General features: G+C 33.8%; 1 protein-coding gene across 1 annotated transcript; it reads left to right on the forward strand.

The window, feature by feature from the left end:
* Positions 1-16,617: 16,617 nt before the first annotated feature.
* LOC308653864 (olfactory receptor 5K16-like) lies at positions 16,618-17,571 on the forward strand (the record flags this gene model as incomplete). Its single annotated transcript, XM_081302622.1, has 1 exon — positions 16,618-17,571. One exon carries the CDS (start codon positions 16,618-16,620, stop codon positions 17,569-17,571), a length of 954 nt encoding a protein of 317 aa, XP_081158748.1.
* Positions 17,572-17,840: the final 269 nt, after the last annotated feature.

Below are 17,840 nucleotides of genomic sequence, written 5' to 3' on the forward strand. Positions count from 1 at the left end.
ACCAAAACACAAAGATTAACAGTGAGACTAATAAACAAATGAATACAAAACAATCTGAAATTAATTAGCAAAATGATAGGTGTAAGCCCATGCCTATCAATAATAACCTCTTAAGTACACAGATTAAAATTCCCAACTAAAATATTTACACTGGCTGAATGAAGTTTTTTTTAAAAAAATAAATAAAAAACAAAAACACAAATAACATGGCACAAAGAAAATAACTTCACCTATAAAGTGACAAATAAATGAAAAATTATGATATGAAAAAGATTTTAATGCAAATAAAAATCAAAAGCAAGTAACTATAGCTATACTTATATTACATAAAATAGACTTCAATCAAATACTAGGAAGGGAAAAAGGTCATTATATAATTTTGGAGGAATAAATTCAGAAAGAAGATACAACAAATGTATATGATGTATATGATAATTGTATATTGTATTTAATAATTGTATATAATAATTGACCAAATGTCAGAGTATTTAATTATGTAAAGCAAACATTATTGAATCTTAAGGGAGAGATGGACTCCAATTTAATACTAATTGAGCACTTGATATAAGTAGATATCAAGACCCAACATCAAGACAGTAATTATGTCTCAAAAGGAGAATAGCTCTTGGCAAAAAATCAGATACACAGGTTGAAGGCCACAACCAAGTCAAGATGGCGCCTGGCACTTTGCCAGGAGGAGTGGTTTGTGAAGCAATGCCAGGGAGCCATTAAGATGATGAGGATTCCTTAATGGCTGACTGCTGTATCTAGATGATGTTAATTAACTTAAGCTGTGTGTAATTAGTTAGGTATATATACCTCTGCTGTCCCGTAATAAAGCGGCTCCCGCTGTTTCAGTCTTCACAAGTTGCTTGTCATCCCCTGGTTATTTTGCCCAGCCAGACTGTGGCATACACACACACACACAAAAAAAAAAAAAAAAAAATACCCCCCCACACACATCCTAGTGGCATTATGTCCTACTCTCTAGTCTACATATACATATATCTAGGATATATATATATATATATATATATATATATATATATATATATATATATTTGTGTATATGTATACTCTATAAACATATATACATAATGTATGATATACACACTATATGATATATGATATGTATGAAAGCACATAGAGACATGCAATTAAAGAAAAGATATGAAAAGCTGCTACAGGCTTAATTTTTGCAATTCATCATGAGACCATCATGTTATAGTTCATTTATTTGACTTTTTATTTTACCACACATTTTATATCTCCCTTGCCAGAAAACTGAACATTGGTTATAACTTACTCTTATCTTCTAGACCCACCAGAATTCAGTTTTCATATAACATTTCTACTTGATAATAATTTGCTACTGAATATTTCATTCCTATGGCATTATCTCACACCATTTAGTCCACATATACAATGGCAATTAAGAAATCCCTGCTAAATGCTAAGTAGTATGAGGTCATAAATGTAATAAATCAGTATAATATTTTGTGAAATGTCAAAGTGATCAAGACCTTTTCAGATCATATTGTGGCAGAAAGAAGGAAAACTGAGAAAGTACTAATTCAATAGTGTAAACTTTTGGGCCTGGTAAGTAAAAGGAGACTCTCTTTGGTGGTCCTCACAAATTGAAATGAAGAAAAAGCATATTCTGAAATTACATCTAGAACAAGCAGCTGAAATTGAAGTGAGTGCCTGAGTAAGCTTAAAATATTTCAGTCATTCTCCCAAATCCATTTTATTTCTCTTAATCAAGTGAGTGAGTCAAAATGAAAAAAATATGATAGGTATTACTATATTTGATTCTTTCAAGGTATGGTTTGTGATATTGATGATACACCATTTATCTATGGATTTAGAATTTTTTCTAGTAGGAAGGAGAAATTCCAGGGAATTATGCTTAGCTTTTTCTACCATAATGATTCTCACCACATGAGTCATAAAGGAAATGTTATCAAGTATGTTGCTCCAATTATCCACTTAATAACTGTGGAAATAACTGTACAGTGTTCCATGGTATAACTGAACCACTGTGAGTCATATTTTGGCAAAGATACCATTTGTCACATGACTTCTGTAAACCCTCTTTTTGTGGAGCTACTCTGGCACTTTTGGTCTCCAGGCATATAAGTCAATTAAAACCTTTGTCTAGTAATCCATGAAATGTTGATATTTCTTTTTTCTTCTTCTTCTTATTTGTTCTTTTTAGTTATACATGACAGTATAATCTATTTTGATGTATTTACAGAAGCATGCAATATATCTTATTCTAATTAGGATCCCAGTCTTATGTATGTACATATGGTGAGATTCACTGTGGAGTAATTGTATATGTATATAGCAAAGTTATGTCAGATTCATTCCACTGTTGATATTTCTTTTACCAACATCTGCTCAGCAACTGTCTCTTAATCTTAGACTAACATTACACTTGTGATTTAACCTTAGAACCAAAGACAGTTATTTCAAAATGACTTGTGTAACATTTTCTATATTGCCTTTTGAAATTCATGACTTTCTAGGTCTCCATAATATATGCTTTCATCTGTCATAGCAGGCATTCCAAACTGCAATCCTTTGCTAATTCTCATGTAGAATATTTTCTCTTTTTTAGAGTCACTCTCTCTGCTATTTACTTAAGTTTGGCACCCATCTAAATATAGTAATAATGTAATTCTGGCATCTTAAAAACAGTTTTGTTTCATTATGAGGAAGAGAATAACAAGGATTGTCATTAATGACTCTTTAAATGTTTGGTTGAATTCATTTATAAAGCCATGTAGTTCAAGGTTTTCTTTATTGAGGGATCCTTGATTCTTGATTACTCAGTGTCCTTATTAGTTATAATTGTGTTCATATTTTCTGTTTCTTTATAATTCAGTCTTAGTAGGTTATATGTTTCCAGGAATTCATCCATTTGTAAGTCAGTTTTATTAGAAGATATTTACTGTTTCTATTAATAATAATTGGATCCTATAATGAAATACCAGAAATAAAATTCCTACAATGAAATTACTAGACATAAAGGGGACTATTTCTAGGCTATCCACTTTGTTGGCATGTAGTTGTTTATAGAAGTCTTTATTTAGGCTTTTTATTTATGCAACACACGTTGTAGAGCTTCTCCTTTTATTTATTATTTTATTTGAGTTTCCTTTTTCTTAGTTACTCTGGTTAAAAATTTCACAATTTTCTTAGCTTTTCAACATTTAGTGTCCCAGAAAGTCTATAAAAATATTAGAAAATCATTCAGGTGTAGTTCTTTCCTTCCTTTCTTCTCCTGGGAGAAGCCGGGAGCTGATTGTTCCGCTGATTGTATAAAGTTGTGCAGGATCAAAATTATGGCAATTCGTATCTTCAATCTTCTCCTAACTTCAATGTGGCTGGTTTTTACTTGCCTGGGATGTAGAAGCTTTTCAACTAGATCCCATGTTTCCCACAAAGTGAGTTGGTCTGTGTCGTGAGCCATCCATGGGCTGTGTGTGAACTATGCACATTTGAACTATATGTGGGGACTGTTCTGGCATCGCATGCTGATTGGTTTGTGCAAAGTAAGTGTGCCTTTGCTCTAGCTCTGCCTGTAATTCTACACAGCACCTGAGATGGGTGTGACTTGCCAAGATGTCAATCAATCTGCTGACCACAAGACATCACCAAGCAAGACTCCACATTCGAGACCCTATGCCCTGCCTTATTTGATGAAGAACATTCCATTGAACCTCCTTTGTGTGTGTCCCCCCTATAAAATAAAAAGAATTCAGGTGCATGCTCTCTTTCCAATGCTGTCCAGCCTGGAGCTGATCCTTGGGGTTGCAGAGCAATCCCACCCTCAAAACTCATGCTTTATGTTGCATGGTTTCTTTGCCATTTTCTAAGTTTATTTTTGCAACCAGCTCCTTTGAACCCAGCTCATCTTGTCAGCCTGGCCACTGGCAGGAGGTCTCTATGTTATTGTTGAATCAATAGATCTGTGGGGTAAAGGAAAGGAAGTTTAGGCCTCTTATTCTGCTTTCTAATTGCAATCCTACCAGATTGTGATTTAAGAAGTAAAAGTTCTGTGCAGATCATTTTTTTCCCCTGCAAGTTATATTGTATACTTAAAGTCCATCCTACACCATAGCCTTTGAAGTCATTACTACTGAAATATTGTCCAAGGGAAGTGCCACTTGAGTTTCTAAGTTATAAGTTTTAATTGGGACTATAAGTTAGCTTGCTTAATTGTAATGCCACATGCTGTTAGCCAGGGTCACAGATGTTAACACTCTGCTTGAGCAAGAGAGACACCTATTCTATAATACCATTGTGTAGAGTTGGTCTTCTTAGACTATTGCTAGCATCAAATCTTAATTAGTAAATGTTCAGTTAGGAGAAAGAGGAAGGTCTAAAGATAGGAAGGGATAAAATAGTTCCAAAATATAGTCAATGCTTGAGGGAAAGTTGTCCCAGAGAAGGAACAACTATGAAGGTAGGGCTACTTGCTTAAAGTTGAGATCTAGACCTTGCTGGATAGAGTGGACCTGTAGCACATTGCATAGTGGAGAATTTTCAGGGTCCTTTTGGGCCAGAGTCTATTCAGAGGTAGCTTGATGAAGAAGCAAGGAGAAAGCTGTGGACAGGGTTGTCAATTCAGCAAGCCTACAACTGAGGTGATTCTAACAACATACTTTGGAGGTGATTAGACTTAGTATCTGGTAGGGTTTGGATGTGAAGTGTCTTTTAAAAGCTCTTACATGAGACAATGCAAGAAGGCTTAGAGAAGAAATAATTGAATTGTGAGAGCCTTAACCCAATTATTGAATTAATTCCCTTATGGGTTTTAACTGAGTGGTAACTGAAGGCAGGTAGTGTGTGGCTGGAGGAGGTGGGTCATTGGAGTTGTGCCTTTAGGTCTATATTTTTGTATCTGATGAGTGGAGTCTCACTCTGCTTTCTGATCATCATGGGAGCTGCTTCCTTCTACAATCCTCTTCCACCATGATATTCTGCTTCACCTTGAGCACCAAGAAATGGAGCCAGCCTCCATTTCTGAAACCACTGAAACCATGAGCCCCCAAATAAACTTTTCTTCCTCTCAAATTTTCTTGTCAGGTCTTTTAGTCACAGCAGCAAAAAAGCTGAACAAAACAGCATTTGACATGTATGTCATTTGTAGTTGTGTTAAAGAGCAAGAAATAAAGCAGGCAACTAGAGAAACCAATCCTTCTGCAGTGTCCCTGCATCTCCCCCTAGTGACAATTTTTTTTACCATTATCATGCAATCTGAAAATAGACTCCATCATTGAACCAGAATCACAATGAATCCTATTGTTATTCATAATTCAAATGGACAAATAAAATATTTTTTTAATTACAAAGATAATAATATAGTAATTAAGAACACAAAACGATATTGTTTTTAAAAGAATTCCTAGAGTGAAACAACTGCTTGGTAAATGAAAATTTTATTATGCAAAATTCATTTCATTATCTTATACATTTAACTAAATGACAAAAAGTTAAGAAGCCCCTATTGAGGTGATTTGATTTAAAGTAAAAATATATAAGCAGCATATCATTGAGAAAATGCTTGTTTCTCCATAATGAGTAAACAATTGGGATGAATATAAAAAATTGGTGAAAATGAAGACAGAATTAGACAGGCCCTTAGCATAGATAGGTAAATCAAGTCAGGTCAGATAAAGGAGGCCAATTTGATTGAGTTGAGTTCGGCAGTTGGAGACTTCCCCCTGAGGGATTCAAATGCCTTCAGAGCCCTTCCTCCACCCTATCAAAATAACCTGTCCTTGCTCAACCTGTTGCTAAGGTAACCTGTCCCCTGAATTGCCCCTCCCTACAGGGAGTTATAAAGTTTTTAATTAATGTGTCCTGAGCTGCTCCATCCTGCCCTTCCCCCTTTAGTTCACCTGATTCCCATCTTTTTGCCATACAGGGCCTAGTCACCTATGCAGGAAGGAGAAAGATAAGGTGGAAGAGGGAAGGAGACCAAAGGAAGCCTAAGACATATAAAAAGGCAGAACACCTCACATCTTGGGATACCAGGATACCACCTATGACCCTCTTCTCCCTCCCAACATAGAAAAAAGACTATGTTACCCCTTTTTAAATAAACCCTGCTATACTTAACCTGAGCATATTTATCTGATGTTAAAAGTTCAATATGTGAGGGAGCCAAACTCATCACTGATAACTGGCAGTATCAGAAATACCACAAAAAAGCAATGGGTAAAACATTTACTTTATTTTACCCATTGCAATGGGTAAAACAAAGTAAAATGGGATCTCTTATCATTAAGAAGCTGACACAATTGATTTATGGGTGTTAATTTTTTATATACTGATGATGAATCAGTTGAAAGAGAAATTAAGAAAACTATCCTCTCTCTTGTTTTTTTCCCCTTTTCCCTCACTTCCTCTTATATATAATTTTGTATAACAGTGAGGGTCTCCTTCCTTTACCATGCAATTTCCCTTCTCTCTCTCTTTCCCTCCTCCCTCTCAACCCTGTTTAATGGAGATCTTCTTCTCATGCTCTTCCTATCTATTCTGTTCTTAGTTGCTCTCCTTACATCAAAGATGACATTTGGCATTTGCTTTTTAGGGATTGGCTAGCTTCACTTAGCATAATCTGCTCTAGTGTCATCCATTTCCCTGCAAATTCCATGATTTTGTCATATTTTAGTGCAGAGTAATACTCCATTGTGTATAAATGCCACAATTTTTTTATCCATTCATCTATTGAAGGGCACCTAGGTTGGTTCCACAGTCTAGTTATTGTGAATTGTGCTGCTATGAACATCGATGTAGCAGTATCCCTATAGTATGCTCTTTTAAGGTCTTCAGGGAATAATCTGAGAAGGGCAATAGCTGGGTCAAATGGTGGTTCCATTCCCAGCTTTCCAAGAAATCTCCATACTGTTTTCCAAATTGGCCGCACCAATTTGCAGTCCCACCAGCAATGTACAAGTGTACCCTTTTCCCCACATCCTCATCAGCACTTGTTGTTGTTTGACTTCATAATAGCTGCCAATCTTACTGGAGTGAGATGGTATCTTAGGGTGGTTTTGATTTGCATTTCTCTGACTGCTAGAGATGGTGAGCATTTTTTCATGTACTTGTTGATTGATTGTATGTCCTCCTCTGAGAAGTGTCTGTTCAGGTCCTTGGCCCATTTGTTGATTGGGTTATTTGTTATATTATTGTTTAATTTTTTGAGTTCTTTGTATACTCTGGATATTAGGGCTATATCTGAATTGTGAGGAGTAAAAATTTGTTCCCAGGATGTAGGCTCCCTATTTACCTCTCTTATTGTTTCAATTGCTGAGAAAAAAAATTTTAGTTTAAATAAGTCCCATTTGTTGACTCTTGTTATTAACTCTTGTGCTATGGGTGTCCTATTAAGGAATTTGGAGCCTGACCCCACAATATGTAGACCAGAGCCAACTTTTTCTTCTATCAGACACAGAGTCTCTGGGAATTACAGTAGATGGGGTAGAGAGAGAAGATGGGAGGGGAGGGGAGGGGAGGGGGGATAGTAGAGGATAGGAAGGGCAGCAGAATACAACAGACACTAGTATGGCAGTATGTAAAAAAGTGGATGTGTAACCGATGTGAATCTGCAATATGTATTTGGGGTAAAAATGGGAGTTCATAATCTGCTTGAATCAAATGTATGAAATATGATATGTCAAGAGCTTCGTAATGTTTTGAACAACTAATAATAAAAAAAATATGTAATGGCAAAAAAAGAAAACTATCCTATTCACTATAGCCTCAAAAAGAAAATGTTTAGGAATCAACCTAACAAAAGAGGTGAGAGATATTTACAATGAGAAACATAGAACAGGAAGAAATTGAAATTATCTTAGAGGATAGAAAGGTCTCCCATGGTTTTTGATAGAAGAATTAATATTTTCAAAATGGCCACACTACAAAAAGTACTATACATATTTAATGTAATTACTATTAAAATCCCAGTGATGTTCTTCATAAAAATAGAAAAAGCAGTCATAAAATTTATTTGGAAAAATAAGAGGCACAGAATAGCCAAAGCAATCCTTATTGAAAAAAGTGAAGCAGGAGGCATCACAATACTAGTCCCTTAAAGTTACAATACAGAGTTATAGTATCAAAAACAGCATGGTATTTGCACAAAAACAGACATAAAGACCAATGGAACAGAATAGAAGACACAGAGACACACCCACAAATACAGTTATCTAGTTTTAGACAAAGGTGCCATAAACATAGATTGGACAAAAGATAGCTCCTTATACAAATGGTACGAGGAAACTGGAAACCCATATGTAATAGGATGAAATTGCATCCTTACCTCTCCACCTGCACAAAACTCAACTGAAAGTGGTTCAAGGACCTATGCATTAGACCAGAGACTCTGTGTCTAATAGAAGAAAATGTATGCCCAAATATCCATCCCATCAGTTCCTCTTGTTGAGGAACTGACTTCCTCAAGAAGACCCCTAAAGTGCAAAAAGTAAAATCAAGAATCAATAAATGAGATGGATTGAAACTAGGAAGCTTTTTCTCAGCAAAAAAAAAAATACATTCAAAAATGTGGAGAGAGGCTGGGATTGTGGCTCAGAGGTAGAGCACTCGCTTAGTATGTGTGAAGCACTGGGTTTGATCCTCAGCACCATATAAAAATAAAATGAAGATATTGTGTCCACCTATAACTAAAAAGTAAATATTTAAAAAACACAAAAAGAATGTGAAGAGAGAACCTACAGAATAGATGAAAATCTTTGCCACTTACACCTCAGATAGAACATTAATCTCCAGCATTTACAAAGAACTAAAAAAACTAACACTAAAACACACATATACACACAAACAAAACAAAACAAACAAACAGAAAAAACCCAAAACCCACTAAATAAATGGGCAGAGCAACTGAACAGTCACTTCACAGAAAAAGAAATACAATCGGTCAACAAATATATTGTAAGAATGTTCAACTTTTCTAGCAATTAGAGAAATGCAAATCAAAACCACACTGAGATTCCATGTAACTCCAGTCAGAATGGCAATGATCAAGAATACAAGTAACAACAAATGTTGGTGAGGATGGAGGAAAAGGAAACGCTCATACATTGCTGGTGGGACTGCAGATTGGTACTACCACTCTGGAAAGCAGTATGGAGATTCCTCAGAAAACTTGAAATGGAACCACCATTTGACCCAGTTATACTACTCCTCAGTATCTACCCAACGGACTTAAAATCAGCATCCTATATTGTCTCAGCCACATCAATGTTTATAGTAGATTAATTCACAATAGTGAAGCTATGGAACCAACCTAGGTGCTCTAAAACAGATGAATGGATAAAGAAAATGTATACACAATTGTATATTAGCCATAAACAAGAAAGAAATTGTGGCATTTGCTTGTATATAGATGGAACTGAAGACTATCATGCTAAGAGAAATAATCCAGTCCTATAAAACAAAGGCTGAGTTTGTAAACTTTTTTGGTTAATAAAGACGACGGCAGAGGGGAGTAAGCACACTGTTGTCTGCCATCCTTCTGTCTGTCTGCACCTTCAAAAAATAAATAAATAAATAAATAAATAAATAAATAAATAATAAATAAATAAAACAAAGGCTGAATATTCTCTGATATACAGATGCTAATACACAATAATGGGGATAGAGGAGAGGGAAGAATAGAAGTTCATTGGATTAGACAAAAATGAATGAAGGAAAGGGAGGGGGAGGGGTATTAACAAGACAAGTAGTAAAACTTAGACATAAGTTTTCTATGTTTGTATATGAATACACAAACAGTGAAACTCCACATCATGTACAACCACAAGAATTACATCTTAATTAGAATGTTATACTCCATGCATGTATAATATATCAAATTGCACTCTACTGTCATATATATCTAAAAAGTATAAATAAATTAAAAAGCTGACACATCATTAATCAATGAGTAGAACAAGTGGAAACACCACTCCATTTGAAAATAATCATTTTCATCATTTATATTCAAACTATTGCAGTAAAAAAAACTATTGCCAGGAGTGCATGAAAAGGATGTCATGGATATGGTTAGTTTTTTATTATTATTAAAATACTAGACAATTATGAAATTGCATACAAAGATTTGATTGGAATAATGTCAATACTTAAAAATAATGGCTGAATTTAGGATAAATCATACCCAGCATTTAAAATAAAAATAGGTATTGTAAATTTGCTGATCCATTCTCCAGTGACAATTATTCATCAAATACTTAAAAAGTAATTAATGTATTCGTATGCAAGGGTGGTTGATATTTGGCTAAGTGAAACATAACTACTTTGTAAAAATAAACCATGCCATACAGATAAAATTTTGATACATGCTTGAGATATTTTTACTTATCATATTTTATTCATATATTATTCTATAATTTATTATATAAATTATATATTAAAATTTTATATTTATAAAAAACTTGATGGTAATTTTTTTCATCTTTGTAATGATATTCTAAAGAATGTTGTGAAGGTTAGAACCTATTTTGAAGATCAATAATGTGCACCACTTTCTGATTACTTTGTAAGACTAACTGTTTGTAATAAGAGAGTATGCTAACTTACCAAGTGAATGTTAGAACAGCCTTTTATAAGTTAGTGACTGATATTTAAAAGAATGCATAATTTTCTACATGTACCTAAGGATGTACTTTTTATGTCAATGAACATGTTTGTTAGGAAGGGAAAATCAAGGATGTAATAGAAAAAATGAGGAAGAGATATAAAAATCAAAAATATTTTCACAGAAATCAGAGGAGAGAATGAGTTTCAGAAATTGGTCAATAGTGTGAAATTGTATAGTTGATTTATTAAGATAACCATGGACAAAATGCTTCAGAACTGGTAATTAGGAAGTGAGAGGTAATGAGAGTAGTGTCAATCAACAGATGGGTGGCAGAAAGGGAAGCAGCTACAGCTAACCCTCCTGACTCCTATTCCTAGCATGTGTCCAGATTCTGGTATGTTGGTTTATTCTGCATTCTGTGAATATGCCTTATGTGTTTAGGCATTCATTCTTCAAACTTTATTCCTGCTATTTAGTTTATGATGCTGTGCCACACATTTTCTATCTATTGAAATTTGATTAATACCTCAAGAATCATTGGAAATGCTACTTTCTGATAATGTCTTCCCTTAGACCTTGAAGTCCTAATAAATGTTCCCATATATCTTGCTTGATGTTTTATATTTTAAGAAAAAAATCTAATTTTATTTTTAAATTTATTTTTGATTCATATATAAAACATAAAAAATCATGCATATTACTGGGGCAAACACTTTAAAATACATGCATATATTGTATAATGCTTTAATCAGATTAAACACATCTATCTCCTCAGGCAGTTATCATTTCTATGTGATGAAAGCTTTCAGAATCTTTTCTGCTAGCCTTTTGAAATATACTGAATTGTTATCTAGAGTCACCAAATATGCAGTAGCACATCAAAACTCCTTGTTCCTTACTGTACCTCATTGCCCATTGATTAACATTACCCCATCCCTGTTCCACTCCTATAAGTATGTATAATTGCTCTCTATATAATGGTGTAAGTCATTTTACCATGTAGATTGGGAACTCCATAAAGGAAGAAATATTCAGCTATGCAAATTCTTCTTCAATCCCACTCCTGCCAGTTCACACAATATCTGATTCAATGGCTTGCCTGTTTATGTTACATTTTATTTAGTTGGAATCTCCACAAGAAATCCTATTTGCATTATTGAGAGTCTATTGTTTTCTGGAAATCTAGATGTTTTCTTTGAGTAAAGCCAAAAAGAAAATAAATCTATCTGAGAATAAATAAAACTTGACCATGTAGATCAACTAAAGATACAAATGGATCCTGATTCAGATATCTTTGTATCAGAAGGACTGGAATTATTCTTACAGATTAGAAATTTGAGAATAAATTCATGGTGTGAATCAGACCTCACATTAAGATTGAATGGATTGGGGCTGGGGATGTGGTTCAAGAGGTAGCGCGCTCGCCTGGCATGCTCGGGGCGCTGGGTTCGATCCTCAGCACCACATAAAAATAAAAAATAAAGATGTTGTGTCCACCAAAAACTAAATATTAAAAAAATTCTCTCTCTCTTAAAAAGAAAAAAGATTGAATGGATTTCGATAGAGGAATAGTCACAGAGAGCATTTCAGATAAGAGTAGAATCTGAGTAAATATCCAGGATTGAAATCTAGTACATCAAGTGCTAGAGGAGTGATGAGGAGTTCCCGGAGATGAGTTCAGAAAGAATAACTGGAGAAAACAAAGTAATAGGTGATGGCAAACCCCATCTATGGAGTCCTTGGAATCCAAGATAAAGAACAAAGAATTTGATTATAGGATACTAAGCAATCAGCAACACTTGTATTGTGAAAAAGCATATCCACAGTAGAGAAAGGATGGAGACCAATAAAAATGGCATCATTGATGGTAATGGTTTCAGAGTACAGAAAATGTGTGTAATGTGTGTGTGTGTGTGTGTGTGTACTTTTTTTTCATTTTGACAATATTTTAGATAAATTTTTAGTTTCTTTCTGGTTATATTATGTTCCATAAGTGAAACTAAAGAAATACAATATTAGACAATTTATCTATGGGGATTTAGTCAGATTCATTGTAGGAAGTAAAATAAAGGAATTCAATAGAGATTGATCACACCACTTTTGCTTGTTTTCCATAAATCCAAATCTCTCTTCAAATCTCCATTTAACCTCCACTTCAAGTGATTAAAATGAATCTTTTACCTCAATCCATTGTAGTATTCAAGTAAACAACATTTGAGAGAGAGGGAGAGAGGGAGAGAAGGAGAGAGGTGGTGAGACGGGGTTGGAGAGAGGGGTGGAGAGAGAAAAAAATCAAGTGTTTGAAAAACGAAGATGATTCATAAGCCAATTTTAGTGATGGCAATTTGATTTAATCTCAGAATCTCAAAATTCATACTCTCTTAACTTATTTATTTGATTTACTGGTATTAGGGGAACTGTGCCTCTTGGATTAGGAATCTCTGTAAGGTTACCCTGGTGTCAGTGCCAAGGAAATCCCCTTAGAATCAATGGACAACTTTAACTTGGCTCTGAGACTAACATCATTATTGTCACCGACCTATGAGAAGAGAAGTTATTCTACATTTTCGTAATTATTCCCCAATGTTTTAAACACCAAAGATTTTGTTCATAATTTTCCTAATTGCAATATATATATTCAATGAGCTTGAATAGAATATTTCAATAAACTCAGAATAGGAGGATGGATTTCTAACTTATTTATATTATAAATGAGGAGAAATACACATTTCTGTAAAACTCTTCAGTATTTTTTAATTGTTTTCAGATTTTGTTCATTTTATTATCTATTTATTTTTCCTTCTCTCTGAATTGAAGACTTATGGAAAGAAATAATAAAACTCAGTAAAGGATCATTTTGTCAACTCTGAGTTCAAAGGTATCATAGTTTAATCAGCAAATATACAGGTAAGTATCCCAGCAACTCTGTAAAATAATTCTGGGCTATATACTAAATATGATTCATAATTCAGCTGAATGATTATATTTTTCATTGGTGAAAAAAAAATGCATTTTCACTTACATTTTTTAATTTATTTTTTAGTTGTAGTTGGACACAATACCTTTACTTTATTTATTTTTATGTGGTGCTGTGGATCAAACCCAGGCCTGGCACATGCTTGGCAAACACCCTTCTGCTGAGCCACAACCCTAGCCCCTTCATTTGCATTTTGATAAAATGTCTTCTAAATAAAAATGTAATTGATTGAAATATAAACCCTTTTTTGAATTCCACATAGTCATTTTCAGTTGATTTACCATTAGGTGTTACTAAAATATTAATTAAAAGCAGCATTTTTATAATTTTATAAATAATTTTTAAAATATTGTAATTCTGAGTAATATTTTAAAAGTGTTTATATGCCTAAGAAATAATGTAGAATTAATTTTATTTGTTTGATTATAAGCCATTACTAATAAAACTTTAAAAAAACTTCACCATATTGTGTGAGTAAATAGAAAAACAGCACATAAAATTCAGCATAGAAAATAATAAGAAACAGCGAAATATTAGTCAAAATGTGTTTTGTGAACACCATACTTTAATAACTATTGTAGGATCTCTCCAAAAATGTCTATCTGAAGGATGCTAAATCTAAAGACAGCAATTTCTGGAAGAAAGATGATCATGACATTTCTTTAAAACATGAATGCTTCTGTACTTGAAACACTGTAATATTATAGTCAGCAAAGTATAAAATAAAAATATAATAAATTTGGATGATCCTTAACATAAATGTGTGCCAGATCAGGAGAAAATAAATGAGTTTGCAATTGTAATTAAACATGAAATATTCATGGGATGCAATGAAAATGAAGGCTTTAGTTTCTAGAGATGTTTGAAATGGTGCAAGTCAGGTATATAACATGAAGAATACTATGCACACTTTGGAGACTTTTTCAACAAGTCTCATAATGTTAAATATGCATATCGAACACTTTAAAACTAGAGAGAGAAAGCTTTAGGACAAATTGATAAGTAAGAGTAATAACTCCTTCAGAAATCTGTCCTCCAAGATAGGAACAAGATTCTAAATATGTTATAATGAATAAAAAATGATTTTTAACTCACATTTTATATTTTTTCCCTTTGAAAAATTAAATAGATTTGCTGGGCATGGTGGTATATGCCTGTAATCCCAGTGGTTTCAGTGGCTGAGGGAGGAATATTGCAAGTTTGAACCTAGCCTCAGCTACTAAGTGAGGCCCTAAGCAACTTAGCAAGACCTTGTCTCAAAAATAAAATACAAAACGGGCTGTGATATGGCTCAGTGGTTAGGCATCCCTAGGTTCAATCCCCAGTAGCAAAAATCAATCAATCAATAAATCATTCTTTCTTTAATATATTTCTTAGTGTCATTGTCTAGGAAATATTGCCAATATAGAGACTATATTTTTTTAATTCTCTGTGATTCTGCAGTTTTTTTTTTTGGGGGGGGGGAGAGAGAGAGAATTTTTTTTTTTTTTAGTTTTCGGTGGACACAACATCTTTATTTTATTTTTATGTGGTGCTGAGGATCGAACCCAGTGCCCCACACATGCCAGGTGAGCACGCTACCGCTTGAGCCACATCCCCAGCCCAATTGTGCAATTTAAAACAGACATTTAGCTATTCAAATTTTCAAAAGACCAATTTAATTTTAAAATTTCATACTTACCATAGCATAATATTTAGGATTTTTTTCTTTCTTTTTTATTTTATTGATTCTTTTTAGTTATACTTGACAATAAAGAAAAATAAAATTGTTTTTACATGAAGTATCAAATCCTCATGTATAAATTAAAGGTCAATATATAATTTGCTATTTCCTAAATTAAAAGATAAATTTCTTATGACAACTTCCTCTAGAGAAAGATAAATGCATGATAGTATATAAAGTATGTCATATATAAATACATGACAATATGTAAAGAAACACATAACAGTGTATTCATCTTTCTTTAAAGAAAGTTACCATAAGAAAATATCTTTTAATTTGGGAAATGGCAAATTATATGTTGACCTTTAATTTATACATGGGGATTTGATAATTCATGTAGAAAAATTTTTTCCACAATAGGACCTCACAAAGATATTTTAAGACAATTCCTATGTACACAATCAATGATTGTGCATTCTCTCAAAAGACTGGTCATGGTGTGAGTATGCTACTGATCAGGACACAATGTAGGGTGATTGGAAAAAAAGGTGCTTCCTCTTGATACATATAGTAGTTGGAGCTGCTAAATTAAACACATTCTGCTTATAATCTTTTTTTATTTTTTTATTGGTTATTCAAAACATTACAAAGCTCTTGACATATCATATTTCATACATTAGATTCAAGTGGTTCATGAACTCCCATTTTTACCCCAAATACAGATTGCAGAATCACATCAGTTACACATCCACATTTTTACATAATGCCATATTAGTAACTGTTGTATTCTGCTACCTTTCCTATCCTCTACTATCCCCCCTGCCCTCCCCTCCCATCTTCTCTCTCTACCCCATCTACTGTAATTAATTTCTTATAATCTTTTTTAAATTAATTTTTATTTATATAGGACAGCAAAATGTATTACAATTCTTATTACACATACAGAGCACAATTTTTTCATATCTCTGGTTGTGTACAAGGTATACGCACACCAATTTGTGTCTTCATACATGTACTTTCGATAATAGTGTCTATCACATTCCACCATTAGAAATCTGTCTGATAGGACAGAGGGATGAGAGGGGAAGGGAGGGGGCATGAAGTTAGAAAATTCATTTCTAACTCCGTGCCCCCTCCATTCTCCTCTCTTCCTCTGTCTTATCTAGAGTTTTTCTATTCCTTCCATTCTCGGCCTCCATATCCCACTGTGAATCAACCTCCTTATATCACAGAAAACATTCAACATTTGTTTTTTGGGGATTGGCTAACTTCACTTAGCATTATCTTCTCTAACTTCATCCATTTACCTGCAAATCTTAACCGAGTTTCTTTATGATTTCTATCACAGCACAGAAGTCGGGAATGCCAAAGGCAAATCATTCCATAACGACTGGATTTATTCTCATAGGGTTTACAGATCACCCAGACATAAAGGTCCTTCTGTTTGTGGTGTTCTCTGCCATCTATCTGGTCACCATGGTGGGGAATCTAGGGTTGGTGGCCTTGATTTACATGGACCGCCGTCTTCACACACCAATGTACATCTTCCTGGGCAACCTGGCTCTCATGGATTCCTGCTGTTCCTGTGCCATCACTCCCAAGATGTTACAGAACTTCTTTTCTGAGGACAGAAAGATTTCCCTCTATGAATGCATGGCACAGTTTTATTTTCTCTGTCTTGCTGAGACTGCAGACTGCTTTCTTCTGGCTGCAATGGCCTATGACCGCTATGTGGCAATATGCAGTCCCCTGCAGTACCACTCTCTAATGTCAAAGAAACTCTGCATTCAGATGATTATAGGAAACTTCATAGTTAGTAATCTGCATTCTGTGATTCATGTAGGACTTCTATTAAGGCTAACTTTCTGCAGGTCTCATCAAATTGATCACTTTTTCTGTGATATCCTTCCACTCTATAGACTATCCTGTACCGATCCTTTTATTAATGAACTAATGATATATATATTTTCAATGCCAATTCAAATCTTTACCATTTCCACTGTTTTGATCTCTTATTTTTGCATTATTATTGCAATTTTCAAAATGAAATCCAAGGAAGGGAGAGGTAGAGCATTTTCTACTTGTGCATCCCACTTTTTCTCAGTCTCAATATTCTACATTTGTCTCCTCATGTATATTCGGCCTTTTGAAGAAGGGGATAAAGATATACCAGTGGCAATCTTTTACACTATTGTAATTCCCTTATTAAACCCTTTTATATATAGTCTGAGAAATAAGGAGGTGAAAAATGTACTAAAAAATATTCTGCAGTCTTATAACATTCTTAAACAAACTTCATCCCCTATAGCTAATTAATTTTATTTATTAAAATGTTTTCATAAATAATGAACATAGAAAAGGGAAATACTATTTTACATGAAATATCTTTAAGCCAGTAGATTATATTTATTAAAGGCTATATGATAGAATTTTGTTATTGTTTGACAAATTTTAATCCATATTAAACAATCTGAGTAAATCAAGGGAAATTCAGTGGTCACTGTTATTACTTACTCGTCTCATGTAATTATGTCATTTTATTGTTACAAGTCTTAAAAAATCAAAATAGCATAAAAATTAAATAT

This window comes from Spermophilus citellus (genome assembly GCF_964194105.1).
Source record: "Spermophilus citellus genome assembly, chromosome: 7".
Lineage (NCBI taxonomy): Eukaryota > Metazoa > Chordata > Mammalia > Rodentia > Sciuridae > Spermophilus > Spermophilus citellus.